Raw genomic sequence first — 25403 nt, 5'->3', positions numbered from 1 at the left:
AAAATGGAGTCTGGTTCTTCTTTGCTGTGCCTGGTAGCTTTTTTTTTTTTTTTCATTCGATCTGTAGGAGCGGAATGCGGCGCCTTGTAAGTGTCATCGTGACCGTGGTAGAAGTAAGTAGGACAAGAAGGAAACATAGAAGACGAGGGGGCAGTTGCTGGTTGTTGTTCAGGTGGTTCCAGTTTGTAGACTTTGTTCTATTTGCGCTATTTGCATTGTTTGTGCTGTTTATGCTGTTTGTGCTGTTTGCAGCAGATTCCCCCAGCACCACCAAAAAAAAGACCGCGGAAAGTTGGTCAACTCCCCACCGCCTGCCTGCCTGGATTCTGCCCCCTTCCTTTCCTCTCTACAACTCTCCCTCTCTTTCTCTTTCTTTCTCCCTCGTCACTCACCATGCGATCCTGGCCACCACCCCCCCAGGGAACATCCGCACCACCACCTTCCGCAGCTCGTCCATCACCAGCACCCCCATCGCCAGTCCCAGCGGGATGAACCAGAACTCCAGCGGGATCGACGCCGTGTTGAACAGCCGCTGCAGCCCCGGCTCCTCCGTCACGAAGATCGCGATCGCCAGCGACACCCCCATCGCCAGCGGCAGCCACGGGTTGCGCCGATGCCCTCGCACCGGGTCCGCCTGCACGATCGACAGCCGCTTGTTGCGCACCGCCAGGATGTTCCCCCACTGCATGAGGACCAGCGTCACGAAGTACACGCTCTGCCCGACATCGTTGAAGTGCGTCAGCTCCGCCTCCGTGTACCCATAGAACCCCGCCGAGTACTTCTCGAACGCGAACACCAGCGCGTGGAACGGGATCCCCGCGTGCCGGTACATATACAGGAAGAACATGCAGTGCGCCGACACCGCCTCCATCACCCCGACGAACAGGTACGACTGCCCGTAGATCTTCAGGTTGATCAGGTGGTCCCGCCTGTGGTGGCGCGGCGGCAGGCTGAGCAGGTCGAACTCCTCCTTCTCCATGATCAGCGACAGCGACAGGAACAGGTCCGTGAACACGCAGATCATGATCATCAGGAACGAGCTGAGCGGCAGCGGCACCCCGAAGAACACGTTCATGATCACCGGCCAGATCTCCGACCAGCTGCCCGCCGGCAGCAGGTACGCGATCACCTTCTGCAGGTTCTGGAACACCAGCCGCCCCAGCCGGATCGCCTCCACGATCGAGTCGAACTTGTCCAGCAGCACCAGGTCCGCCGCGTCGATCGCCACGTCGCTGCCGGACACCACCGCGATGCCAATGTCGGCCGCGCGGAGAGCCGGCGCGTCGTTCACCCCATCGCCCGTCACCGCCACGACGCTGTCCCGCGCCTTCAACTCCTCCACAATCCGCAGCTTCTGCTCCGGCGTCGTCCGCGCAAACACGATCTCCTCGTACTGGCAGATCACGTTCCAGTCCTCCTCGCGCAGGTTTGAGATCTGCCCGCCTTCCACCAGCAAACTGCGTCGGGAGAGCGCCGGCTGTTTCTCCCCGCCCGACGTGACGGGAGGCGACACGAGGTCTGTCACCGTGTCGGCCTCCGCCGTGCCGGTGAAGATTCCAATGTCCCGCGCGATGGCGGCCGCCGTCAGGCCGAAGTCGCCCGTCACCATGAAGAATCGGATGCCCGCCCGGCGACAGGCCGCCACAGTGCCACGGATCTCCGGGCGCGGGGGGTCGATGATGCCGAAGATCCCCACGATGGTCAGCCCCTGCACGCCGTGAGCCAGGATCTCGTCGCTAAAGTCATTCGTCCCCACCGCCGCCGAGGGGGCATAGTCGCGCTGGCACAGCACAATCACCCGCTCCGCCCGTCGGGACAGCCGCTGTTGGAAGGCAGAGAACATCTCCTTGGCTGTCGCATCCAGCGGCTTGGTCACGCCGTCGCGGGACCAGTACGAGATGCACTTGGGCAGCAGCACGTCCGGGGCGCCCTTGACATAGATCAGACACGGGCTGGAGGACCCCGGGTTCTCGTGCACCGTGAGCATCCATTTGTTCTTCGAGTTGAAGGGGATCTGGTGGATGCGCTCATCGTCGCGCTCCCCCGGTTGCAGCATTTCGGCCAGCCGAAGTACCGCCGCGTCCGTGGCATTGCCGTTGACGTTCCGCTCGGGGATGGGCAAGTGCATCGTCTCCTGGTCGAAGAACGCGTCGTTGCACAACCGCGACCCTCGCAACAGCGGCTCGAGGGGCACCGGCAGCGGAACGGCTTTCTGCTGCGCATTCACCAGATCCTCCACCCCGAACTCCTGGTCGACTAGTCCGACCGACTGCACGGACATCTTGTTCTGGGTCAGTGTGCCCGTCTTGTCCGAGCAGATGACATTGACGCAGCCAAGAGTCTCGACCGTGGCCAGTCCTTTGGGCAGGATGTTGTGGGCCTTCATCCGCTTGGCCACGATCATCAGCGTCAGGGCCACGGCCACGGGCATGCCCTCGGGGATGAAGGCCACCACGCAGCCCATCACGTCGTTCAGCATATCCACCACGTTCATGAACTGCGGGTGGTCGACCCGCAGCCAGCCCACCCAGGTGAGCAGGATGAGCGCCGCGAGCAGCACGGTCAACACCACGACGATCACCACGAAGCGATTGATCTCCTTCTGGATCAACGTGGGCTTTTCCTTCACGCCCGCCGTGATCGACGCCAGCCGGCCCATGACCGACCGACTGCCCGTCAGGACGACCACGCCGACAGCATTGCCGTTCGTGACGTTGGTGCCCATGAAAGCGATATTCCGCGTCTCGAGGAAGTTCTGATCCGTGGCGTCGGTGGCACCCTCGACCTCGTCGGACTCGCCCGTCAGGATGGACCGATCAAAGCGCACATCGCCGGAGCTCTTGATAATCCGCATGTCTGCCGGCACCTTGTTGCCGATAGAGATGTGCACGATATCTCCCGACACCAGGTCCGTTGCCGGTAGTTTGATCAACGCGCCGTCGCGCAGCACCATGGCGTCCGCAGGCAGTAGGCCCAGGATGGACTTCATCACGCGCGACGTGGACCAGTCCTGGAAGGCTGAGAAGGAGGCCTGCAGGATGATGACGATGATCACCAGGATGGCCATGGCCAGATTGGTGACGGAGGGCGGGTTGCTCAGGGGTCGCCAGCAGAGGAAGAAGACGATGACGCCGATCCACAGCACCGAGCAAAACCCGCCGAAGACATAGCCCAGGATTTTCTTCAGGTAGTTCTCGCTGTGCTGTGCGATGATGTTTTTCCCGTCACGCTGCAGACGCGTCGCCGCGGCCTCCCCGCTCAGTCCTCGATTGGCGTCGACGTTGAACTGCTGGCACAGCCGGTCGGCGTCGAGCACGTGGAAGTCCAGGCTCTCGAAGTAATCCTGGTCCGGCTTCTTCTCCTTCTCGCGGGCCTTGAGGACTTCCTCCGGGGCGGCCTGCGACTCGGAGATCTGAAAGGAGATGGTACGGAACTCGATGGGGATACCTGTTGCGGCGGGGGACTGGGGGATGCTGCGCAGGCTCCGGCCACTGCGGGCGCTGTGGATGGTATCGCGACTGCGAGAACGCAGGTCGCCTGGGGCGTAGATGGAGCGCGTGCCCTCCGGCTGGTGCGGGCCCTCGAAGGTGATGCGCTGGGATCGCGCCGTACTCCGGACAGCCTCCTCGTCCGCCTCCAGGTCGGGGTTGGCACGGGAGTCTTTGGGCTCGTCCGCCCCATCAGGGGTGCTGGGGGTCGACATGGTGGCCAGCTATGGAGGAGGAGAACAGGGAAAGGAATGAGGGTGGCTATCGATGTAGGAGGCACCGCTGACGCGAGAGCGCCGAATCTCCCGCTGGGAGCTGACAAAGGCGAGGGATGGGAGAAAGGTTGCTGTTCGAGAGTTGGGCTGCCTGCTCGAGGACCGCTCCGGGAAGTATTTATCTTCTGGGGGGCCGACATGCTGGATATGGACCAGGCCGAAACGGTCATGGTCTCTCAGGAAGGTGCTGCTGCGGAGAAGAAAAAAATATCCTTGGTGTGTGGGATGGAGCAAAGGCCTATGCTATCCGGGTGCTGGTAAGGGCAGAGGGCATCTGCGGACCACCAGGCCATCGAACCCAGCAGCCTGCTCTAGCTGCTATCCATGCAGACAGGGTAGGGAAATCCCTCACTCACCCTGTGGATCCTGATGGCCTTTCCATGGGTGGGCCCGTCTGGGACCGGGACCATGACACATCGGACAAAGTCTCTCTGGGCTTTCATCTGACTAGGTGCCATTACTGTCGAGCGTCAAGACTGCGGGGTGTCCATCGCCGCTCCGACCCTCTTCAGGATCGGATCTGGTCTATACGAGGGACTGGACCGGGTGTTTCACGGCGGCCAGTCCGCCACCCAGCACTCGCGTAGGAGCCTTCTGATGCGGGACCGCTACTTGGTCATGCTGTAGAAGCGCACATCTTTCTTGTTTCTGTAGCACCTCGCACGTGGGGCATGAGTGTCCGGCTGATAGGCCCGCTGGCGACGTGGTCCTAGCTCCAGTCGACAGGGATGCCGTGCCAGACTGGAGAGACCATGTAGATATATATACATAGTACTTACCCTCGATAGACTCTCCCCGTCCGTGTGCCGATTGGGCCCCGTGCAAACAAGCATCTCCCACGTGGGGCCGGCAAGCAGCGACGACCGGGGATCGCAGACGCTGTCAGGGTCAGTCTATGGCACCTCGGGCATGTAGCTGTCTGTTGGCTAGGAGCCGACCACCACCCCTATACTCCTGCAGGGGAGGAAGCATCCAACACATCCACCGCATCCATAGACCTATACTAGCACCGGCATCGCAGCACGTCACCGAGCTGAAGGGAGCTCCAATTTCCCCGTCACATTAAGCGAGTATCGCATCTCTGCGGGATTTTTCTGAGCCAGGAGAATGAAATCTCCGCTGGAGGCATCGGGGGAGGGTGGCGCAGTCTCGCGAACCCTCAACTCGCTGGATTAATCCCGCATACAAAAACGCGGGAACCACCCACCCACATCCACCACGGTCTGGTTTTTTTTTTTTTTTTTTTTTTTTTTTTTCCAATCTGAAAAGCGATTCTTGACCTACCTGCCTGGTGAGGTGGCTCTGCTAATCTCGGGAAGGGTCGTGGTTATTGCACTTTCGGGTCTAGGCTGGAGGGAATTGGCTGGGATGTTTGTTTGTGGAAGGGGGTTAGGGGTTAGGGCTGGCTGCAGGGGAACATGTCCGTCCAGCTGCGGTGTATGTAGATGGGTACGCTCACAGAGAGCTTGCTTCTCGGTGGCTAACTCGGGTATTTTGGAGAGACCTGCATGTAAAAACCCCCCATTCCAGCCTCTTTCAGGGCAATGAGGCGAGATATCCGATCCATGACACAGTGTAGCAGGACTCGGGAACGTGTCCCCCCTGCAATCACGCAGAAATACTATCAACACCGAAAATAAGACCTCCCTGACTAGAACATTGTCGTGGTACCTTTTCAGTCTAGGGGTATGCGTCCATGTGCTGACAGATACGGATTCTTTCCTCGTTCCAGTTTCATCCAGAGTATACATCATCATCATCATCATCATATCCTTTTATTTGACTGGTCTTGTTTCACATTCTGCCATCACTCCACAGAACATCCACCCACAAGCAGGGTACTCCAAAGACAGTCAATCATTCGGTCCATCACTGCCTCGCGTACACCACCCCCCTCGCCAGCCAGCACCCCATTTCCACCCCGACCACCCTCCCCCCCTTGTCTCTTTGAAAGACCAGGGTCCAGTCCCCCGGCGCCGGGGCATCCAAGCCGCGCGGACAGGACAACGCCCAGATGTCCTGGCCCACATACCGCATCAGATGCGCCGGACCCTCGCCCAGATAGCCGTCGAAGGAGCCGTACAGCATCCCGCCCGCCCCGGTGCAGTGGAAGGTCGAGTCGACGTCCGCGCAGTGATACCGGCCCGTGTAGCCGTGGCCGTGGCCGTCGCCATCCCGGGGGGGAGCCTGGCCGGCGGGGATGCGTTGGGCCCGGATGTGTCGGTTGTCCTCGAGACGGTGCAGCACCAGGGTTTCGCCGCCGTGGGTGAGTGATGCCTGCAGGGTGCTGGATTCGCCGTGGCTGGCGCGCAGCAGGCCGACCACCTCGTCGGCGCCCGCGTACGAGACGATGGCGCGACCCGGACCGCCTGGACGAGTCTGCGCGATGAGCCGCGCCTCCGGGTCGAAGAACGTGCCTGTCCAGCCGGCTGCAGGCTGGACGGTCGAGCCCCGCGGCGTCGGCAGCCGCAGGGCTTCGCTCAGGATATGGCCGGCCACCTCCTCGGCGTCCCGCTCGTGGTTGAGCATCACCACCACGGCCATCCGTTCCGAATGCGCCTGGAACCGGTGCAGACGGAAGCCTCGCAGCGCTCCGCCGTGTCCGATCACCGGCACCGACCCGACGCGCCGGTGCTCCAGGCCGTAGCCATATCGCGCCGGGGTGCCGTCTTTGAAGGACGGCGCGTCGGCAATGGCGCGGTACAGGCTGCCGGGGTCGTCCCACGAGCGGTCCAGGTACTGCTCGTAGGCGACCATGTCCTCCAGGGAGGCGACGACCCCGGCATCGCCCGACCACTGCATGCGGTTGACGGCCGGCACGAAGCCGCCGGCCTCGTCGCCCTCGTAGCCCACGCACGGCGGGGGGAGGGCGGCGTTGTCCGGGCACAGGGCGGCGGTGGCCATCCGCGCCGGGGCAAAGAGTCGGTCGGCGAGCAGGTCGCCCAGGGACTGGCCACTGACCGTCTCGGCGACGCGCGCCAGGATGTGGAAGTTCAGGTTGCAGTAGGCGTACTGGGTGCCGGGCTCGAAGTGGAGGGAGCGGGTCCGGTCGAGGGCCTGGCGGGCATCGTCGGCGACGGTGAAGCGCGCGTCCGGCCGCGACCCCCAGAGGGCGGACATGGCCCAGTAGTCCCGGAGGCCGGACTGGTTGTGGCACAGATGCTCCAGCTGCAGGCCGCCGGGGTCGCGGGGGAGGGCGCGGGGGAGGATCTGGTCCAGGGCGTCGGCCAGCTGCTGCGACCCGGGACTGCCCCGCTGGACCATGGCGGGCGTGGGGTTCCGGGCGAGGTCGGTCAGGATCAGACACACCATCTGCTTGGTGATGGAGCAGACGGGCATCAGGGTGGCGGGCGTCATGAGCGTCCGAGCCTGCAGGTCGGCGTACCCCCAGGCGTGCTGTGCCACGAGGCGACCCTCCTGCAGCACGGCCACGGCACCCCCGGGGCCGCGGTAGCGGGCGGGGACAGCCTCGAGGATGTCTTGGATGTGTTTGGAAGACATGTCTGACTGTGTTGATCTGAAAGAAGGGGGGTTGATCTCAAAGAAGGGGGTTGGTCTGAAAGGAGGGGAGGGACGCAAGTCAGGGCTGGTCGACTAACGCGAAGGGGCATGTCGATGCGGGTAAGTTGAGAGAGAGAGAGAGAGAGATAACTAACTAATTAACTAACTAACTAACTGACTAACTAACTAGTTAAACTAACTCTGCCTCGGCCATGACATATCACGTCACATGACTCTCTCCGTCAGACCCCCGCCACACTGCCGGGCTCCATGGCGCAACGGTCGGGGGGAGATTCCATATTGATGCCACTGGATCTCCTTCAGCACCGCACCGTCGATCTTTTGACCCGGTCGGAGGTTCCCAAAAGGGGTGCCCCAGAGGGACGCGGTGTGGTGGTGATGGTAACGGTGACATCTCCATGCAGGGCGATGCGGGGAAAAGAGGGTAAGCCCGAGCCAGCCCTGATCAGCGCCACTCACTCTTTCTCTTCCTCTTTCTCATCCTCTTCCTCTTCCTCACCCCTTCTCTACCACCCATCTGGGTGTTCAATCCATCGATCTACTTCTCCCACTCTCACCACCATGCCTCTCCCCTCCATCGCCGTGGCCGGCCTGGCCTGCGAGACCTCCATGTTCAGCCCCGCCCGCACGCTGGCCCCGGCCTTTCACCCGCGCCGCGACCGCGAGATCCTGCGCGAGTATGCCTTCCTGCAGCCCGGGTCCCCCCTGGGCGATGCCGCCGACTGGCACGGTGCCCTGATCGGCCACGCCCTGCCCGGGGGAGTCGTCGTGCGCGAGGCCTTCGAGCAGCTGGCCGACGAGATCCTCACGCGCCTGACCGCCATCATGGCCGCGACCGCCGCCCCCCTGGACGGCCTCTGGTTCGACATCCACGGGGCGATGTGCGTGGAGGGGCTGGACGACGCCGAGGCCGAGCTGCTGCGACGGATCCGGACGGTGATCGGGGGCGACGTGCTGGTGTCGGCGTCGATGGATCTGCACGGCAACGTCTCGCGCGAACTGGCCCATCAGTGCGACCTGCTGACGGCCTTCCGCACGGCGCCCCACGAGGACGAGGACGAGACCAAGCAGCGCGCCTGTCGCAACCTGCTGGCCCTGCTGCAGGCTGGTGACGGTGGGGGCCGTCGTGACCCTCGCATCCGCCCCTGCAAGGCCTGGATCCCCCTCCCCATCCTCCTGCCGGGCGAGCAGACCTCCACGCGCGTCGAGCCCGCCCGCAGCCTGTACGCCCTGGTGCCGGCCGTGGCCGCGACCGAGGGCGTCATCGACGCGGCCGTGTGGGTGGGATACGCCTGGGCCGACGAGCCCCGGAATCGCGCCGCCGTCGTGGTGACCGGCTGGCGCCAGGAGGCCGTCGCGGCGGGCGCCCAGCGACTGGCGCAGCGGTTCTGGGCGGCCCACGCCCAGTTCCGCTTCGTCGGGCCCACGGGCTCCCTGGGCGAGTGTCTGGATGTCGCCTGGGCCGCGCACGCCGCCCGGCCGTTCTTCATCTCCGACTCCGGCGACAATCCCACCGCCGGGGGTGCCGGCGATGTGCCCTGGGGGCTGGCCCAGCTGCTCGCCCGCCCGGAGGGCCAGCGCCCCCAGGGCCCCCCCGTGCTGTACGCCAGCCTCCCCGGCCCCGAGGCGGTGCGGACGATGCTGGCCGCCGGCGTGGGGGCCACCGTCACCGTCACCGCGGGCGCCGCCGTCGACCACCGCCACGGCGGGCCGCTCACCATGACGGGCCGCGTGCATGCCCTGCGCCAGGGCGACCCCGATGCCGTCGTCGAGGCGGTGCTGCAGGTCGGCTCCGTGTTCGCCATCCTGACGCAGCGGCGCAAGCCCTACCACCACGAGCACGACTTCACCGACCTCCAGCTGCAGCCCCGGACAGCCGCCGTCGTCGTCGTCAAGATCGGCTACCTCGAGCCGGAGCTCTTCGCCCTGGCGGCCGACTGGCGACTGGCCCTGACCCCCGGCGGCGTGGACCAGGACCTGCCGCGGCTGGGGCACCGTCGCATCCGCCGTCCCATGTGGCCGTTCGACCAGTCGTTCCCGGAGGCCCCCAACCTGCAGGCGCGGATGATCCCACTTTCCTGCGACCCACTGACCGGCCCGGATGAATAGGAGGGAGCCTAACTGAGAGGAGGGTTTCCAATTACACGGGGGGGGGAGGGGAAATGGGAGAGGCCGGGAGACGAGAGAACAACATAATGAATCGCATGAACTAACAAACCAGTCTATACCCTAAATACTACACAGCGAGCCGTCTGGAACCATCACAGCGGGAAATGATCAATCAACGTTCAAAAAAAAAAAAGTATGCTCTACCGAAATTAAAACCTGGGACAGAGAGGGAGAGAGACAGAGAGAGAGAGAGAGAGAGAAAAGCACCCTCTCTCCCGATCATCACCACAACACTGTCACAACCCATCGAGATGTATACCCCCAAAAGCACCCAACCCCCTCCGGTGGGTGACTCCCGTACATCCCCCGCTTACAGGAAGATCATACCGGTGCCGGACAGCAGACCGACGGCGACGTAGACGGCCAGCTGGCCCAGACCGAGGGTGGAGGTGTAGGTCATGTAGCCGGGCACGCCGGCGGAGCTGCTCTCGGAGCTGCTGGAGCTGGTGCTGTCGCTGGAGCTGGCATCACCGGTGCTGGTGCCCGCGGCGGCCGTCAGGGAGATGGTGCCGGTGCCGGCGGTGCCGATCTCCTTGAGCATGGACGAGCAGGTGCCGGTGGGCGAGGTGGTCGAGGTGATGGTGGCCGAGCCGCCAAAGTCGCAGGCGGAGGTGCCGCCGGCGGCCTTGTTCTCCTCGTAGTAGGCGTTCAGGGCCCAGTTGAGCATCTGCTTGGTCTCGCACATGCTGTACGCGCCGTACTCCCCCGACGTGGCGTTGGTCTCGATGCCGCCGCACACCCCGTAGCCGCACACGGTGCCGTACAGGTCGGCGTACTTCTCGGTGGACACGGAGGTCTTGACCACGCAGGCCAGGGTCTCCTCCATGCAGGCGCACAGCTCGGCGTTGGGCGCCGGGGGCAGCACGCTGGAGGCGTCCCAGGAGGCGCCGACGGTGGGGCAGGCCCGGGCCTCGGTGTTGGTCGGGGTGTAGCTGGCGCTGTTGGTGCCCGTGGGCGTGGCCGTGGCGATCTCCTCCGAGTAGGACGAGAAGCCGGTCAGGGTGCTGACGGCGCCGTCGGAGATGGTGACCAGACCTGGTTGCTGTCAGTGGGTGGGGGGACTCTCTTAGGGTTTACCTTTTTTGGGGGGGAGGCAGCGTACCGTAGTCGTTGGCATCCTGGAAGTACTCATAGACGACACCACCGCTGAGCCAGTAGTCCATCTTGGGACCGTACATGACGGGCACGTTGCTGAAGGACCGGGGCTGCACGGTGATGCAGCCGTACTCGGAGAAGAAGTAGGGCACCGAGTAGTTGGCGAACTCGTCGGTGATGGTGTCGTAGCCGGACTCGGTGTAGCTGGAGTCACCGCACCACTCGTACACGTTGTCCCCGAAGAAGTCGACGGCATCGTCCGAGTCACCGCAGTTGAAGTAGTTGGCCAGATCGGTGCGGATCTCCGACACATCGGCTGCCGAGTAACCGACACCGATGCTGCGGTAGTCCTTGCTCTTGATGTAGGCCTTCATGTCACGCACGGCGGCCTTGACGTAGGCGCTGGCGCCGGTGGTGTTGGCGCTGTCCGAGTTCTCGTTACCGGCGAAGAAGCCCATGGTGTTGGTGTAGTTGGCCAGCGAGTCGACCACGCTGGCGTAGTAGTTGTACAGCTCCAGGTTCCACTGGGGGTCGGTGCTGTCGATCGAGTAGTCGGCCGACGACAGATCCGCCAGCACGTAGATGCCCGCGTCGGCGAGCAGGTTCATGCAGGTCGAGTGGTCCGCATCCGGGTCGACGTCGTACACACGCACGACGTTGGCGTTCAGCTCCTGCAGGTATGGGATATCACGCTTGCAGATCGTCTCGTTGGCCAGGGGGTCGACGTAGTCGACGGTGCCCGCCGAGGTCGTCGTGCCATCATCGTCGTAGGGGGCTGTAGTAGGGGGTAAGTTTATTTCCGCGAGGTCTTCCCACCTGGGGGGGCTGGGGGCCTGGGGGAATGGGGTGGCAGCTTACGCTGGTAGGCAACACCACGGATGTAACTGGCAGACGGTCAGCGTGAATGCACAGGAGCAGCAACCGGAGGAAGGAACACTCACAACTGGGTGCCGTTGTTCTCGTAGAAGAACTTGGAGCCCTTGATGACGATGGCCGGGGCCGTAGCGACGGCCAGGTCCAGCAGGGCCGCCGCGGCAATCGTGGCGGCGAGCTTCATATTCAGGGGGGGGAAAAAGTTGGTTTGTAACGAATGTAGTGGGTGGGATGCTAATGCACAACAAATTACAGATAGAGCGAGTGTGGTGGTTTGGAAGAGGAACGAAAGAAGAAGAAGAAGAAGAGGAAGAAGAGGAAGAGAAATGGGAAAAGGGCTAAAGATGACGAGATCACGGGAGATAACTAAAGAAAGGACTGGGGCCGACAAAGGGGAAGGGCTTGAAATGGGAAATGGGAAATGGGAAATGGGAAATGGAGAATGGAGAACTGGGACTCGCGCAGAGGCCGCAGCAGGAGGCGAGCACGGCGACTGGGCCTTTGATTAGCTGGATGCGTGGGCTCACTACTCTTACTAGCAGGTAAAGTATTATTAGGATGGCTATTTTTTTCCCTGCTGCCTAAGCGGCGCGTTCCCCCCCCCCCCCCCTTCTCTCCCTAGTGAACTTGTTAGTTCCCTGGCCCCCCCTGAAGCCCGCCAGTGTCCAGTGGATGCTACGTTGGTGAAGCCCTAAGATGACGCCCCCCTCCCCCCCCCCCCCCCCCCCTCTTCCCTCGACCCTGAGAACCCTCGCCCGCCCACCCTGCGATGCCCGCTGCACGACGGAGGACGGACGACGGGACCATCGCGAGGCAACGGTTATCTATCTAGAGGAGATATATCTCTTGGCTCCCCTCTTGGCTTTTCCTGGGCGAACATGGGCGTTTCCACGGCGGGGCTCGGATCCATCCGGGAGGAGCGTCGATGGATTGTCACCACCGCCGATCGGGGCGATTGCTCGGAGATGGATAAGTTCTGTTCCCGTCGCGACTCAGAACTGCATAAGAAGGCCTGCGAGGCAGCAGAGCCCGGCGCGAGTGAAACACACAGCCCAGTAGCCCATCCTGGCCCGGTGCTGGCAAATCCCCCTTAATTTTGCGTATGATGGACGATTATGAAGGGTGCCTGGGGGCGAATGTGCGGGCGGGCGTGCGTTGGTGCTGGAGCCACCCACGGCCAGTCTGGGCCCTCTGACTGGCCACTCCCTCGACTCGGACTTTAGCGACTGGGCGCTGTCAGAGTCTCGGAGGTCTCAGAGTTCTCAGAGTTCTCAGAGTTCTCAGAGTCTCTGCGTCTGACTCTCGACGAGGAGTGAATCGGTCCATGGATGGCCCCCCCGTAAAGTTGGTGAGCGTGAATGAAAAAAAAAAAAAAAAAAAATCCCCCCCCGAGACAGACAGACAGACAGGCAAGCAAGGCAGGCGGTCGTACAAGAATCCGAACTGAGATGGACAGAGTTTTTCCGGCCATTGATATGGATTGTTCCTGGGCAGAGGCAGAGTGGCATACGCAGCTGTACGGGTAGGGTTACGTGGCCTGCCAGTGGCGGGCGCCCGTAGCCAGCCAGACCAGGGTACCCGAGTAAGCACGCCCGCCCAGCCCAGTGCAGAAAAACAAGCACTGGCTGTGCGTGTCAGCGAGGGCAAGAGGTAACGATCGGCGGGCAGAGAAGGGGGGCGACAGGCTTGACTCCTGGGCCGACGACTTGACGAAAGCCGACCAGGACAAAAGTCTGACCCGGAGATCCGTCGGACCCCCGCTCGTCCCCCCCCCCGATCCAGCCTAGCGCGAGACCTGTCGGGCCTCTTCCCACTGGCTGGCCGTCGCTGACCAGCCCGCTCTCCTGATTGGTGCTGTTTCGCCTGGTTGGCTGATTGACTGAGGCCGACAGGCCGACAGGCAGACAGGCAAGCAGGCATGCAGGCACACAGGCACACACTTACACTGCCCTAGTATCCGGGTATCGGAATAGTGACATCTCGCCAGCCCAGCTTCAGAGGTTCGGATCTCGATTATCAACACCTCCCCAGATCGCCAAGACCCCAGGGTCCCAACTGCCAGGCATCCCCCCCCCCCCTCCCCCCTTCCCCCTTATACGACTGCCTAATCCCCGCTCCCAGCCGGCAACGGTGGAAAGTGGAAACGAAAGACCCTGTTGCCCCCCCCCCCAATAGCGGATCTTGTGGTCTTGTGGCGGGTGGTCTCACGGTCTCACGGACTCGTCAGACCCTTATCGCCCAGGACTTCAGGAGCCCAGCATTGGGTGGGCCAGGGTCTGCCTCCTGTTCTGCAAGCGATGCCAACCGTCGGCCTCCCTCTGCAGTCCTCTTATCAAGGCCAATGGGACTCGCCGCACGCCTTTCTACATTCTCGGCATCGCGTGCAAAATTGCACCCCAATGTCTCGTTGGATCCACCTGGTCTTATCGCCCTGCCGCGAAAAAATGCTTAGCCTGCGTGCTTGATTGCTTGATGCCCTCCCTCATCGAGAGACATCCGGCCTGAGCGTGCCCGCGCAGCCACTGAGATGTCCCGGCTCTTATCACCAGCAGACCATGCTCCTGCTCCTGCTGCTGCTGCTGCTGCTGCTGCTGGTGGCGACCATGTGGTGCGGCCTTTCATGCGGGTGACCGTGTGCAGATTGCAGAGAACCACTACTCGTCTGGCTGGCTATAAGACAGCCCCAACCCCCGCGTGGTTGGGCCCTGGAGAGGAGGCGTTCGTCTGCATCGCATCCCCCGTCGCCTCACTGTGTCCCTATCATGGAGTCCAAGACAGCCGATGTCTCGCCGGAGCTGGCCCCGGCCAGTTTCGAGGAAAAGAACGGCCACGGGGGCAGCGCCACGGAGCCCCAGATCATCGAGAAGGGGGAGACTGTGCGGGTCGACGAGGAAGATGAGGATTTCTCCAGTGACATGGTGGTCAGCACGGCCCAGGATCTGGTGACGCACATCATCCGCGTCGAGGATGATACCTCCCTCAACCCGTGGAGTGTCCGGATGGTCTTCCTGGGTCCGTATCCCCCCCCTCCTCCGAGCCCTCAGGATCCCTTGTTGGAGGGAATAGCCAGACCAGACTAGACTAACCCCCTGGTAGGCGCCGGATTGTCCATCTTCGGCGGCGTCCTGCAGGAGATCTTCTACTTCAAGCCCCAAACCATCTACGTCTCGCAGGTCTTCCTGACCGTCATCGCCTACGTGCTGGGTGAGGCCATGGCCTATGCCATCCCCCGTCGGGGTCGCATCGGCCGCCTGCTGAATCCGGGCCCCTTCAACGCCAAAGAACATGCCGCCATCTCACTGATGTCCTCCGCGGCCACCCAGTCGGCCCTGGCCACCGAGGCCCTGTCGGCCCAGCAGCTGTTCTACGGGGGCTATCCCAACCACGCGGCCGCCGTCTTCATCGTCCTCTCCTCCCAGCTCATCGGCTTCGGCATTGCCGGCCTGCTGCGCGACGTCCTGGTGCGGCCCACCAAGATGATCTGGCCCATGACCCTCCCCATCTCCAGTCTGCTGGAGTCGCTGCACAAGGACCGCACCGAGGCCAAGCGCCGCCTCAAGATCTTCTACATCTTCTTCTTCGCCCTCTTCTTCTGGACCATCGTGCCCGAGTACATCTTCCCCGTCCTGGAGGGCGTGTCCATCTTCTGCCTGGCCGACCAGCACAGCCTCGTCTTCACCAACCTGTTCGGCGGTGCGTCCGGAAACGAGGGCCTGGGCTTCCTGTCCCTGTGCTTCGATTGGAACTACATCGCCTCCCTGGGCTCGCCCCTGTGGTACCCGCTGTACGCCATGACCAACAACTTCATCGGCTACCTCGGCTGCATCGTGCTGTTCATGGCCGTCTACTACGGCAACATCTGGCGCTCGCAGGACTTCCCCTTCCTGTCGCAGCTGCTCTACTACGGCGACTCCAACTCCACCTGGTACCACGAGTACAACCAGACCCTGATCCTCAACTCGGACTTCGTCGTCGACCCCGTCGCCCTGCAGGAGCAGGGGCTCCCCTGGCTGACCGGCACCTACGTCGTCTACCTCATCACCTCCAACATGGGCTTGACCGCCACCCTGACCCACATGCTGCTGTGGAACTGGGAGGACATCAAGATCGGCTGGGCCTGGGCCGCCCCCAGCGAGCTGAAGAAGTGGCTGAAGCCCGAGACGTACAAGTTCTGGGCCAACCAGGAGACCCCCGAGGCCCGTCTGCAGCGCCGCATCAACGACGACACCCTCGACCCGCACTACCGGCTGATGCTGCGCAATCTCTACGTCGACACGCCGCTGTGGTGGTGGGGGGCCGTGCTGCTCGGCAGCTTCGCTGTCGGCCTGGGCTGTCTGTACGCCATGAACTCCACCCTGCCCTGGTGGGGGTTCATCATCGGCAACCTCATCACCCTGCTCTTCATGCTCTTCTTCGGCGCCCAGTACGGCCTGACGGGCTTCCAGTTCAACGTGCAGCCGATCTGTCAGATGTTGGCGGGCTACATGTTCCCCCGCCGGCCCTTGGCTAGTAGGTGTCCCCCCCTCCGAATGGACCCTCATGATGATATGCCCCTGGCTAACCCCATGGCAGACCTCTACTTCACCTGTTTCACCTACAACTCCCTCAATCAGGGCCAGGTGCTCGCCAAGGATCTGCGACTGGCCCAGCAGGTGCATCTGTCCCCGCGATGCACCTTCTTCGTGCAGGTCCTTGGCTGCATCATCGGCGCGCTGTTCAACTATGTCATGATGTTGATGTCGGTGACCCCTCCCACATCGTGAAATCAATCGTGCTGACCACTCCCTCCCAGCATCGTCCAGAACCAGGCCGAAGTGCTCACCTCCATCGACGGTACCAACATCTGGAGTGGTGCCAACGTGCAGATAAGTCTCCCCGGCCCCGATGTCTCGTCTCCAGTCCCCGCTGACCCCCTCCGTACCAGTTCAATAGTTTGGCCATCGCCTGGAGTATCGCCAAGGACATGTTCTCTATCGGGGGTCGCTACCAGTGGGTGACCATCTCCTACCTGGTCGGCTTCATCGTCCCCGTTCCCTTCTGGCTCGCCCACCGCTACTACCCCTCGCCCATCTTCTCCTACCTCAACACCTCCATCATCCTGTGGTACTTTGGCTGGCTGTTCGTCGGCATCAACGCCTCCATCATGTCGTACTTCATCCTGGGCTTTATCGCCCAGTTCTGGCTGCGGCGCTACTACCCCCACCTGTTCAACAAGTACAACTACATCATCTCGGCCGCGCTGGACGGCGGCACCCAGATCTGTGTATTTATTCTGACCTTTGCCGTGTTCGGTGGCAGTGGGACGGAGCATCCCTTCCCGTGCGTCTTTCCTCTATCCCCTTTCTGTTACTGGTCGTGGCTAATCGAGACAGAACCTGGACGGGCAACCCCAACACCGACATCCACAACCTGGATTATTGCAAGGTGAACCCCGCCACCTTGTAAGTTTGCGAATGAGCCATACGACCGGCTTTTGCGGCGTGCGTCTATGGAGAGGGGAGAATGGAGCTGGAAAGAAGGAATCTATATATTGTTGTTCTGATTTATACCACACGACTCGTCTTCTGGGGATGTACTTTCATGATCTGTGTATGTTCCAGGATGTTGTAACATATTGGGGTGTCCGAATGATCCCTGTCTTACGATTCCACCCTCCATGGCCAATGTGCAAGACCGGCATTCACCTCGTGGCTGAACTTGTAACCAGTGGATTAATTAAGCATGTAACTGATGAGCGCCACTGCGGCAAAAGGAGTACTACTCCCCGCGCATGGCGCTCAGGAAGAGGGAGGGACCTGTGGTCTTGACAGTAACCCTGGCAATGTCTAATCTTCTCCCCTTACATACGTCTGTCCAATACCTATTCGGCTGCTGAAACCAAACATGGCTTTTGTCCCTGACTATGCTGCCTATCCGGATATATAGTACAAGACGGTTAACCCTTTTAAATATGATGTCCCTAGTGTAGTTTCCAGCTACCAAAGAAACCGTACAAGACCGATAAGCCTACCATCAACCCCCTAAATCACCTTTTTACGATCAGGAAGACCGTCGAGGAGAAAGAACCCGACTTCTCCCCTCAGGGCTCATCGACAAAACCAACCATGAACGTAACATCTTTCTCATTCTATTTTAAGCATCTCACGAGACTTCATCTGGGTATTTAGTATTCAGCACTCCATCTACTCCTTCTTCGCCCCCGTAAAGGGACAGCCCGACGCGGCCTCGCCCTCGCCCACCTTGACCTGCTCGTGGTCCTTGGCGATCTGCCGGAACATCTCCAGAGGGTCGAACCACACGTCGATCTGCTCCAGCTGCAGCGCCTTGTTGACCTTGGCGATGATGACGCCCTGGATGTCGATGGGGCCGCCGTGAGCGGCGATCTTGACCTTTTCGCCCTTGCTAAACAATATTATTAGTATCGTTTTTTTTTTTTTTATTTCCGTTGCTTCTTTTTTTTTTCTTTATGACTGAAGTGCAGGCAGAGAGGAAACATACTCATTCACACCCACGTAGTCCCGAACCATCACACCCCAATGGCGCCACTTGAACACCACCGTCGGCGGCCCGCTGTACACCTCCGTCACCTCCCAGGCAAACGTCGGCATCATGCGCTTGAACGACTTGTGGCTGGCCGAGAAGTCGTTGTGCGCGGGGTCGTAGTAGGAGTTGGGGGTGATGAGGGCATTGTACGTGCCCACCTCCAGCATGTGCTCGCCCGTCAGCTTGGGGCCACCGTTCAGCGTGACGAAGTACTTGGAGCGGTCGATCGTGCGCCAGTCCGCCAGCGACGTCTTGTAAGAGGCCTCGATCTCCCAGTTCTTCACCAGGTTCTCGACCAGGAAGGGCAGGCTGCCGGGCTCGTGGTGCATCGACCGGGCTGGATGGAAGAAGCGGTTAGCAGGGCTGGATACTGTCGGAAAGAGGGTTTGGAATCGGGATCAGGATCACATACTCTCCTCGTAGAAGGCGCGGGTCTTGGAGTAGTCCGGGGGGGACCCGTGACGCCAGGCGGCCTGCGTGTCCTTCAGGACCGCATTGGAGTCCAGGACGTAGTCGGGAAGTGCTTCAGCGTCGCCCATTGTGATTTCTGTGGGGAGGAATGGGGTGGGAGTCGGGTATACTGATTACTGGTACGTATACTGGTCTGGGGAGTCAGAGCGGGGGAGGGGGGGGACGAGTATATATAAAGGCATCTGGTCGGAAATCCCGACTCTCCTGTCCCACCCCCCGTTTGGCGGACCTCAGGAGACGTGGCCTATCGCCATGGAGCCGGTGAGTTTTATCGAGTCAGCGGAATTTGGCATGAGGGGATTGATTGCGCTAAGTGTCGAGGAGAGAGTGGTGGGGGGAAGCCGGCAACCAAGTCGCGTTTTAGTGTTGCAGATAGCGCACATGGCCAGGGCCAGATGTATGGACGCAACGTCCGGGTCACAGCGGCGTGTCCCTGGTATCAGTTTCATTGGTGGACGAAGGTGTTGGTGACAGTGGATCAGGAGTGTCTGGAGGGCCAGCGATAGGAGTCCGCTGGGGGTTCCCGGAAGTGGCTCACTACCATGATTGCCCTTCCGGATGAAGTACGGAACAGAGGACCAGAACAGCTAGTTGGGCTTGAACTAGCCACGAAGGGACATAAGCATTGTTCGGCCCCCCGCGCCGGCAGGACTTGGACTGTCTCGGGTTCGAGCACACCATGCACCAGGCTTCCTCAGTGACCCGACAATTCTTTGTTGCATCGTAAGAATGTTCCATCCCGCTTCCATTCGCAGGCTCGATCCCTGACCCCGAGTCTTCAGCTGCAGCAGGGGTCGGGATGGCGCCGCAAACAATGGCGTTGAACAATGGCGTTGGATCAGGCCATCGTGGTGTGGTATTGGGCTGCGGCCCATTGGCTGCAACGCCAGGGCTGCAGGGGTTGGATGGATGTTAGTCTGGCGCGTGCTCCAATGGAGCGAGACCGGTTACACATCGTCTGACGGCCGAGTCCACTAGATAGATACTAGAGCCAGGGGGACGAACGCGGAGGGAGCACGCCATGGGAGAGAGAGAGAGAGAGAGACGCGCTGTGCTATCTGCCTGCTATATCGAGTAGCGTCGACTAGTCGGGGCCGGAAATGCCCGGAAAAGCCACCGTCCGCCCCGTGCGGTGCCATTGGCCCCTGATCATGTCAAGGAGAGCGTTCCGTTCGGAGTGGGCCGAGCCATGTCGCCCGTGGCCCGTCTGCTGTCGTGATTGGCACGCCATATCAAAATAGATTAACCGCCCCCATGGATATTATTCTAGGCTGCTCCGGCCTCGATAACGACCGGCACGGCGTGAGACAAGTAAAGCCCGCGGGTGAGGCAAGGGCAAGTTCCCTGACCGTTGATGTTTCGAGTCGCAGAGCATAAAATGTGACAAGTCATTTCCCCCCCGGGGCATCCCCTTAACAAATGCGCTTCATATCAGGGGGACAGTCAGGTCGACCGTCGACGACCCTCCCCCAGTGACAGGAGGTGGATGGGGGGGGATTGGGGGGGGGATTGGGGGCCCGCGGAGATTCTCCCGAACCGCCGTCTCCCATTCATTCCCATCCATGGATGGATGCCACGACCCACTGCGATGGATTTCGGACGATGCGTCCTCTCCCGTCGTCGAATGCCTGCGCCATTATTCCTGTTGGTAAGCGCTAGAGAGACTAGACATGCTCCGTTCCGAATTGACTGCCAGTCTCAATCTCAAACACAGCCTCTGCTCGAGCAATCTAGACACCTTATCTATCTCTCCCGCAGGCCAACATGAATCAGAGAACACTCGGAGCGGGCGAATGGGACGCAGGTGTTGGTCAGAGTGGTACTGGCCAGTACAGCGTGTGAGCGTAACATCGAGCTTGGACATTTTCCCAGGATGCGAACCCTCGGGACTCCCAGGATTGAAGACTCTGACAGCCATCACAGTCTACTAGAAGTCATGAATCAAAGCAAGTAAGTTAACAATGCCACACAGACGAGTGCCAAGGTGTAATTTCCGACAGTGCATACTACACAGGGCCTGATCGAGCTCGATAGACGCCGACAGTTGATCGGACCCGATCCTCGGCTCGGGATCATCCCATCCCACTGCAGATCAACCCCAATCACATCTGTCCAACAGGCTCCTGTTCGTGGCAGGGCGCGATGCGACAGGATCTCCTGTTTCTACAGCCCTGGGCTTCACCCTCTAGTCATCATGTGGGAGTGCGCCTGCAAGAGCTGCATACATACCGTTGATCTTATGGCCACGTCGAATAGCGGCGAGAGTACATTTGAACACATAGGTTCTAGATTTGCATGCAGGTGAGCCTATGCGTCCGCACAGAAGGCAAAAGACATGCGAAGTGCATGCGAGCCTGACTGGACTGCTGCTTCTCTACTACCCGGGATGAGCTGTACTTGAATAAAAACCGGCAGACCATGTCCTCAAGGCAGCCGTTCCCGGGGGTTTGGATCATATGGGCCAGGGTCCGATAGATGTTCAATCTCGATCATAGTAGTATGCATGAGAGTGGTGGGCTAATATAGTGAACGAACTAATGCAGGCAAGGTGCAGGGGTCAACGGCGAGGACAGGCATAAATTAAAGTGGATTAAAAGTCGAGCTACCACGTAGCCATACAACCTGCTTCAAGCACGGAGCCGTGTGATGACCGAATATTGCCTGGATCCGATCTTCCACGTGCAGTGAGCTACCGCTGTCATCAAGCGGAGTCTTGAAAAACCCAGACTGGACGCAAGGCCGGACTGGATCACCCAGGATGGAAGGCAATCAAATGGCTTGGAACCTGCGTTTCCGAGGAGAATGCAGCAGGTCTGGTCAATTTACGCGTCTTGCGCTTTGATTGAGCGATTCCTCTTGTTCTCCACTCTTTAATAACCATTGGGCTCGCCACGAGGGGGGATGGTAGCCTCTGGGTTAGCGCTATAAACTAATTTTTGGACATGGCCAGCGAGCAACGATAGACGGCGGTATTTCCTCCATTAGCATAAGATATACGGTATGGGTTCCAGGACTCAATGCAGGCGTTCTCATCGGCTCTCCCATGGATTGTGGGTGATGCAATTGCTTTGAGCCTTTCACTGCACAGATCCCCGGTATTCTACACAGGGCGGGCCACTTCGCAACACAGCTATGCTCTGCTATGCTCTGGTGAGACAGGACAGTCGAGTGAACCTTCCAGTTCCGAGCATAAGATGGGTGGTAGCTCCCTGTGGGCCGGTATCCACCTCACGGCGTTGACAGTCCCAAATCCCAAATGTAGGGCAAGTTTCACGTTACCGTCCGACACCTGATATCAACCTCGCGAAAAAGGAAGCTGGGCACATTCTCCTCCTCCATCAGAGTGCTCACTGAGTGTTGCAGTGCGAAAGTTAGCTAAGACAGATCTAGAGGGGGGAGTCCACAAAGTGCAACTGGTTCAAAGGGTGCCATTCGTCCATCCAATGACAAGAGGCACTGAGGTCTGGTTAACATATCGAACCTTTGATGTGAGTACGACGCGGATACAAGACACGGTCCAGGCAATGCCACATACGCAGCGGAGATCTCACCATCTGGTATGCGCGGAGAGACACATGGCTGTGCACTGGCGATCCATTGAAACCGGCAGACTGGTCTGGACAACGTGTCGGTAGACTCACCCTGGACATACTACGGGTTTGTTGGTGTCCGAGAAAGGGCCACTCGACGAGAACAGTGCCTTGACAACCTCCCGGTCGGGTGGATCCCCTTGGCCGACAGTGACTCCATGAAACGCGGTCGGTTTGTCTGGCATCGTCCCCTGGTAAACCCCCTTGTATCCTCTGCTTTGGGTGACAGATGTCATCGGTCAGCGGGTATCATAGCCACACATCCCTGACCAATATAACTCGCGAAACCCCCAGCAATGCCCATGTCTAGCACTTAGATACCGAATTGTGGTCCTGCTCATTGTTCGACGAATTGACGGACATTCTTCTCCGGAACCGGTCACTGTGGTATATAGTTAAGGGATACGTGTTCTGAACTTGGTGGCTCAAGATCCCAGTCTTTCACCAAAGCTTAGCGGTCATGGCAGCGGGCATAGTTTCAAGACGCACCTAAAGCCAGGATCATGATGGGTCTCTTCAGACTTGTTGGGTTGCGCCTGGTGGCAGGCTGGGAAGCAACAAAAGCCACAAGTCTCAGGCCTACCCTCCGTCCCCCTGTCCAGGGTGCCAGGGTGTCCAGCGTGGTGTCCATCTGATGGGTATAGTGCTTGCTTCAAGAACGAAGAGCCCGTTCGCAAGGGCAGCACTCTGGTGGAAACCAGCCTGTTATCCGAGCTGAAGTTGAAGGGTTCGAAGACGGTCGGACGGGTGTCGCCGATCGACCAGGGAGGTCCTTGTCGTGGCGATGAGCGATGTCGAGGTCGTCTTCCATTCTCGGACCGGCTGCGATGGGGGGATCGAAGGTCTGGAGGTTGCGTTCGGTGCAGAATCGATGCCGCCCGTCGGACAGGATGCTCTGCGACATCTGGCTCCTGGTTATCTCGATGAAGTGTAATGCACTGTGCCGTCGACCCCGAAGAAACTCGAGCCAGGTGCATCTGAGCAGGAGTCGGAGAGAAGGGGAGGGGAAGCACATGGCCACTTCAGGGCATTCGCCGGGTTTGCCCTCATCCACTTCCTTCCTCCCCCCAGGAAGCTGTGTCGCTCCGTCAAACCCTTCCCAAGTTCTTCATCGCACGATCATGACACTTTGCCGGGAATACCGATGGCATCTGCACCGTGATGCCTACCCAGCTCACGCGCCGTCCACAGATCAGGGGCGAGCAGAGGGAAGAGACACTTTGTCCGGACAGCAGACGGGCAGACCCCCCTTGCCCGGGCGATGAAGGATTGGGAGCCCAGGATCCCGACCAGCTTTCCCCACAACTGGACACCAAGTACCTTGCGGACGAAGCAATTCCCTCATCGCCGTCGCGGTGGATCGCCTCATCCCGTGCCCCGAATCCGCGCAATGGCTGAGCTGCTTGACCGCTTCAACAGTCCACTCAGTCAGTCGCAATCTTCAGGATCGTGACGGACGCCTCTGTTCAGACTCCCGAGTGTCAACAACAATCATGACGGAGGACGAGGGGCAGCTCTCCACAATGATGGCACCGCAATATCGCCGAGGGCCTCCCTTCCCCCCACCCGGCCGATCGCGTGGATGAATCTGGCCACATGAATCGGCAGCTGCGCTCCACTCTGTGCCGCGGTGAGCTTAAACTGGGTGCCTCCCACGGTCCGAGGGAGCTTGGTGGCTCGGCTTCTTCTTGTCCAACAATCCTGTCCATGACGCGTCTCACTCGTGCATGAGGATTATGCTTTGGGATTTGGCTTTGGGGATCCGGTCACGGAGGTGGTCGCAGGCGGGGGGTATCTATGCTGCGTATGGTGTTCGCTCCTCTCCGGGGGGCAAAGTCAAATCATTATCCCAACAGCACACGGGACGGTCCAGGCATGTCTCTGAACCCCAGGACTTCTGGGGGGAGAAGAGGGCGTCATCCTAGACCCTGTTTCAGCCCCTCAGGGCCGGGACCCGTCTATGGTTGACCGATTATTGTTGCCGCGATGGCCTGGAGACTCGATGGACAGCGGACATCCAGCCAAGTGGCTCTTGCCAAGCCATCGTCGAGTTGTTCTACTTTACGCAGAAGGCAGGAGACGCGGGCGAGAATCCTCCGATGGCAGTGGGGATCGGATGGATGCAGTCGTCTCGACCGAATAAAGGTCTTGGCTGCTGTGTACTCCGTAGAGTGTAACTAGAGAGAGTGCACTATCCTCGACACGCCCCTCGTCTTCGATGGGCTTCTGTGTCGATACACTGCTTCGACAGTGACGTCGTCACATCCAGATGGTGACTCATATGGAGGCACTTGAGGCTACTGAGGCTACTGAGGCTACTCTGGCTACTCTGTGGATACACTGGACTGGACAGGGAGGGGATGGCGTGGTGTGGCGAGGGCCATCAGCCACACCTTGGTCGCCATGGCAGCACCCGATGCGATGCCTGTAGTCATCATAGTCATCATAATAATCATAATAATCATAATAATAGTCATCATAATAATAGCAACAAACTCACTCACACCGCTCCGAGGAGTGCCCTTTGCCCATCCGTGGATCATCTCCCTCTCCCGTTAATGCAGGAATCCAGAATCCAGGATTCGGGGAGAGGAGGACCCAATAATTGGTGCGAGAGGCCCATCGGGGCCACTGCAGCCTTCCGAAACGGCCCTCGTTCGGGCATTTCGATTTGTCCATCTGGCAGCTGCAGATCTCAACGCCCTATCCTGTCCCCAGTCCTCCCCCCTCCACCACCGCCGATCCTCGCCGCTTTCCAACAAGATTGCATCAGACGCCGCGACTGGGGACGGTGACAGCGACTCCTCATCTATCTATTCGACGCGACGGGCGGGGGAGGGGAAGGGAAGGGATTGCACTACCTACCACCAACACCACCACCACCCCCAACGCCCAACGCGTGGCCTGAAACCGCACGGCAGGCTGATACGCGATTGCATCATGGGGCGCGATCGGGGGCGAGAATGCCACCATGGCGATGTGTTCTTTGGCCATGTACTCTGTACTCCGTTCGAATTGGATAGATCATCATGGATACGGTGGGACGGGCGACGATGATAGATAGGCGGGCGGAGGAGTGAGAACCGAACGATTTGTTGCGGTGAGTGCACCCGATGCGACTCGTGTTTGCGGATCTGGCTACGGAAAGGGGAAGGGAAGGATGGCCGATGGAGCCACCGGCGAGTGATGACTGAGCCCATGGAAGGCGAAAGACTCCCAGCGATGTGGCTGTGGTGGCAGTGGTCACACCCGAGGTCGAATGAGGGAAGGCCACGCAGCGGGAATCGTCCAGTTGAAACGCAACTAGCCCGACTCGGGCAGGCGGGTGAGACGGGCTAAAAATGGCACCTTTTGGGGGGTGTAGATAGATACTTTGT

At 60.2% G+C, this 25403-nt stretch overlaps 9 protein-coding genes across 9 annotated transcripts; 4 read left to right on the top strand and 5 right to left on the bottom strand.

Annotated features, from left to right (window-relative positions):
• Positions 1-13: 13 nt before the first annotated feature.
• On the bottom strand, positions 14-4074 carry BO70DRAFT_360028 (cation-translocating P-type ATPase). Its single transcript, XM_025542684.1, has one exon. The coding sequence runs from the start codon at positions 3701-3703 to the stop codon at positions 389-391; it is 3315 nt and encodes a 1104-aa protein (XP_025401271.1). The 5' UTR covers positions 3704-4074; the 3' UTR covers positions 14-388.
• Positions 4075-5632: 1558 nt separating this feature from the next.
• On the bottom strand, positions 5633-7264 carry BO70DRAFT_287015 (beta-lactamase/transpeptidase-like protein; the record flags this gene model as incomplete). The annotated part of the gene is made up of 1 exon (XM_025539221.1): positions 5633-7264. One exon carries the CDS (start codon positions 7262-7264, stop codon positions 5633-5635), a length of 1632 nt encoding a protein of 543 aa, XP_025401270.1.
• A 582-nt stretch (positions 7265-7846) lies between these two features.
• BO70DRAFT_287245 (M81 family metallopeptidase) lies at positions 7847-9394 on the top strand (the record flags this gene model as incomplete). Its single annotated transcript, XM_025539226.1, has 1 exon — positions 7847-9394. The coding sequence occupies one exon, from the start codon at positions 7847-7849 to the stop codon at positions 9392-9394; it is 1548 nt and encodes a 515-aa protein (XP_025401269.1).
• Positions 9395-9446: 52 nt separating this feature from the next.
• BO70DRAFT_360026 (glycoside hydrolase family 72 protein) lies at positions 9447-11867 on the bottom strand. The gene is made up of 4 exons (XM_025542683.1): positions 11491-11867; positions 11408-11433; positions 10557-11324; positions 9447-10489 (listed from the first exon to the last, which is right to left on the bottom strand). The coding sequence occupies exons 1-4, from the start codon at positions 11604-11606 to the stop codon at positions 9765-9767; spliced, it is 1635 nt and encodes a 544-aa protein (XP_025401268.1). The 5' UTR covers positions 11607-11867; the 3' UTR covers positions 9447-9764.
• A 2317-nt stretch (positions 11868-14184) lies between these two features.
• On the top strand, positions 14185-16867 carry BO70DRAFT_332171 (OPT family oligopeptide transporter; the record flags this gene model as incomplete). Its single annotated transcript, XM_025540905.1, has 6 exons — positions 14185-14434; positions 14519-15931; positions 15995-16160; positions 16215-16281; positions 16347-16741; positions 16795-16867. The coding sequence occupies 6 exons, from the start codon at positions 14185-14187 to the stop codon at positions 16865-16867; spliced, it is 2364 nt and encodes a 787-aa protein (XP_025401267.1).
• Positions 16868-17604: 737 nt separating this feature from the next.
• On the bottom strand, positions 17605-18506 carry BO70DRAFT_420988 (uncharacterized protein; the record flags this gene model as incomplete). Its single annotated transcript, XM_025547521.1, has 3 exons — positions 17605-17824; positions 17921-18302; positions 18378-18506. Coding segments are annotated over 3 exons (731 nt in total), but the record flags the coding sequence as incomplete, so codon positions are not given.
• Positions 18507-22209: 3703 nt separating this feature from the next.
• On the bottom strand, positions 22210-23095 carry BO70DRAFT_193545 (uncharacterized protein). The gene is made up of 2 exons (XM_025538519.1): positions 22516-23095; positions 22210-22408 (listed from the first exon to the last, which is right to left on the bottom strand). The coding sequence occupies exons 1-2, from the start codon at positions 23001-23003 to the stop codon at positions 22333-22335; spliced, it is 564 nt and encodes a 187-aa protein (XP_025401265.1). The 5' UTR covers positions 23004-23095; the 3' UTR covers positions 22210-22332.
• A 778-nt stretch (positions 23096-23873) lies between these two features.
• Positions 23874-24255, top strand: BO70DRAFT_193542 (uncharacterized protein). Its single transcript, XM_025538518.1, has one exon. It carries the CDS (start codon positions 24013-24015, stop codon positions 24205-24207), a length of 195 nt encoding a protein of 64 aa, XP_025401264.1. The 5' UTR covers positions 23874-24012; the 3' UTR covers positions 24208-24255.
• A 196-nt stretch (positions 24256-24451) lies between these two features.
• Positions 24452-24892, top strand: BO70DRAFT_193539 (uncharacterized protein). Its single transcript, XM_025538517.1, has one exon. The coding sequence runs from the start codon at positions 24585-24587 to the stop codon at positions 24819-24821; it is 237 nt and encodes a 78-aa protein (XP_025401263.1). The 5' UTR covers positions 24452-24584; the 3' UTR covers positions 24822-24892.
• Positions 24893-25403: the final 511 nt, after the last annotated feature.

Source organism: Aspergillus heteromorphus (assembly GCF_003184545.1).
Source record: "Aspergillus heteromorphus CBS 117.55 chromosome Unknown BO70scaffold_6, whole genome shotgun sequence".
Lineage (NCBI taxonomy): Eukaryota > Fungi > Ascomycota > Eurotiomycetes > Eurotiales > Aspergillaceae > Aspergillus > Aspergillus heteromorphus.
Note: the sequence above shows the minus strand (reverse complement) of the source record. Positions and strands in the feature narration are given on the sequence as shown.

Coding starts and splice junctions, on each gene's coding strand:
- BO70DRAFT_193539 (XM_025538517.1), top strand. CDS start 24,585: ATGCAGGAATCCAGAATCCAGGATTCGGGGAGAGGAGGACCCAATAAT.
- BO70DRAFT_193545 (XM_025538519.1), bottom strand. CDS start 23,003: ATGCACCTGGCTCGAGTTTCTTCGGGGTCGACGGCACAGTGCATTACA. Junction 22,409..22,515: donor CATCATGATCCTGGCTTTAG/GTGCGTCTTGAA, acceptor TATATACCACAG/TGACCGGTTCCGGAGAAGAA.
- BO70DRAFT_360028 (XM_025542684.1), bottom strand. CDS start 3,703: ATGTCGACCCCCAGCACCCCTGATGGGGCGGACGAGCCCAAAGACTCC.
- BO70DRAFT_193542 (XM_025538518.1), top strand. CDS start 24,013: ATGGCCTGGAGACTCGATGGACAGCGGACATCCAGCCAAGTGGCTCTT.
- BO70DRAFT_360026 (XM_025542683.1), bottom strand. CDS start 11,606: ATGAAGCTCGCCGCCACGATTGCCGCGGCGGCCCTGCTGGACCTGGCC. Junction 11,434..11,490: donor GAGAACAACGGCACCCAGTT/GTGAGTGTTCCT, acceptor ACCGTCTGCCAG/TTACATCCGTGGTGTTGCCT. Junction 10,490..10,556: donor CCAGGATGCCAACGACTACG/GTACGCTGCCTC, acceptor GACAGCAACCAG/GTCTGGTCACCATCTCCGAC.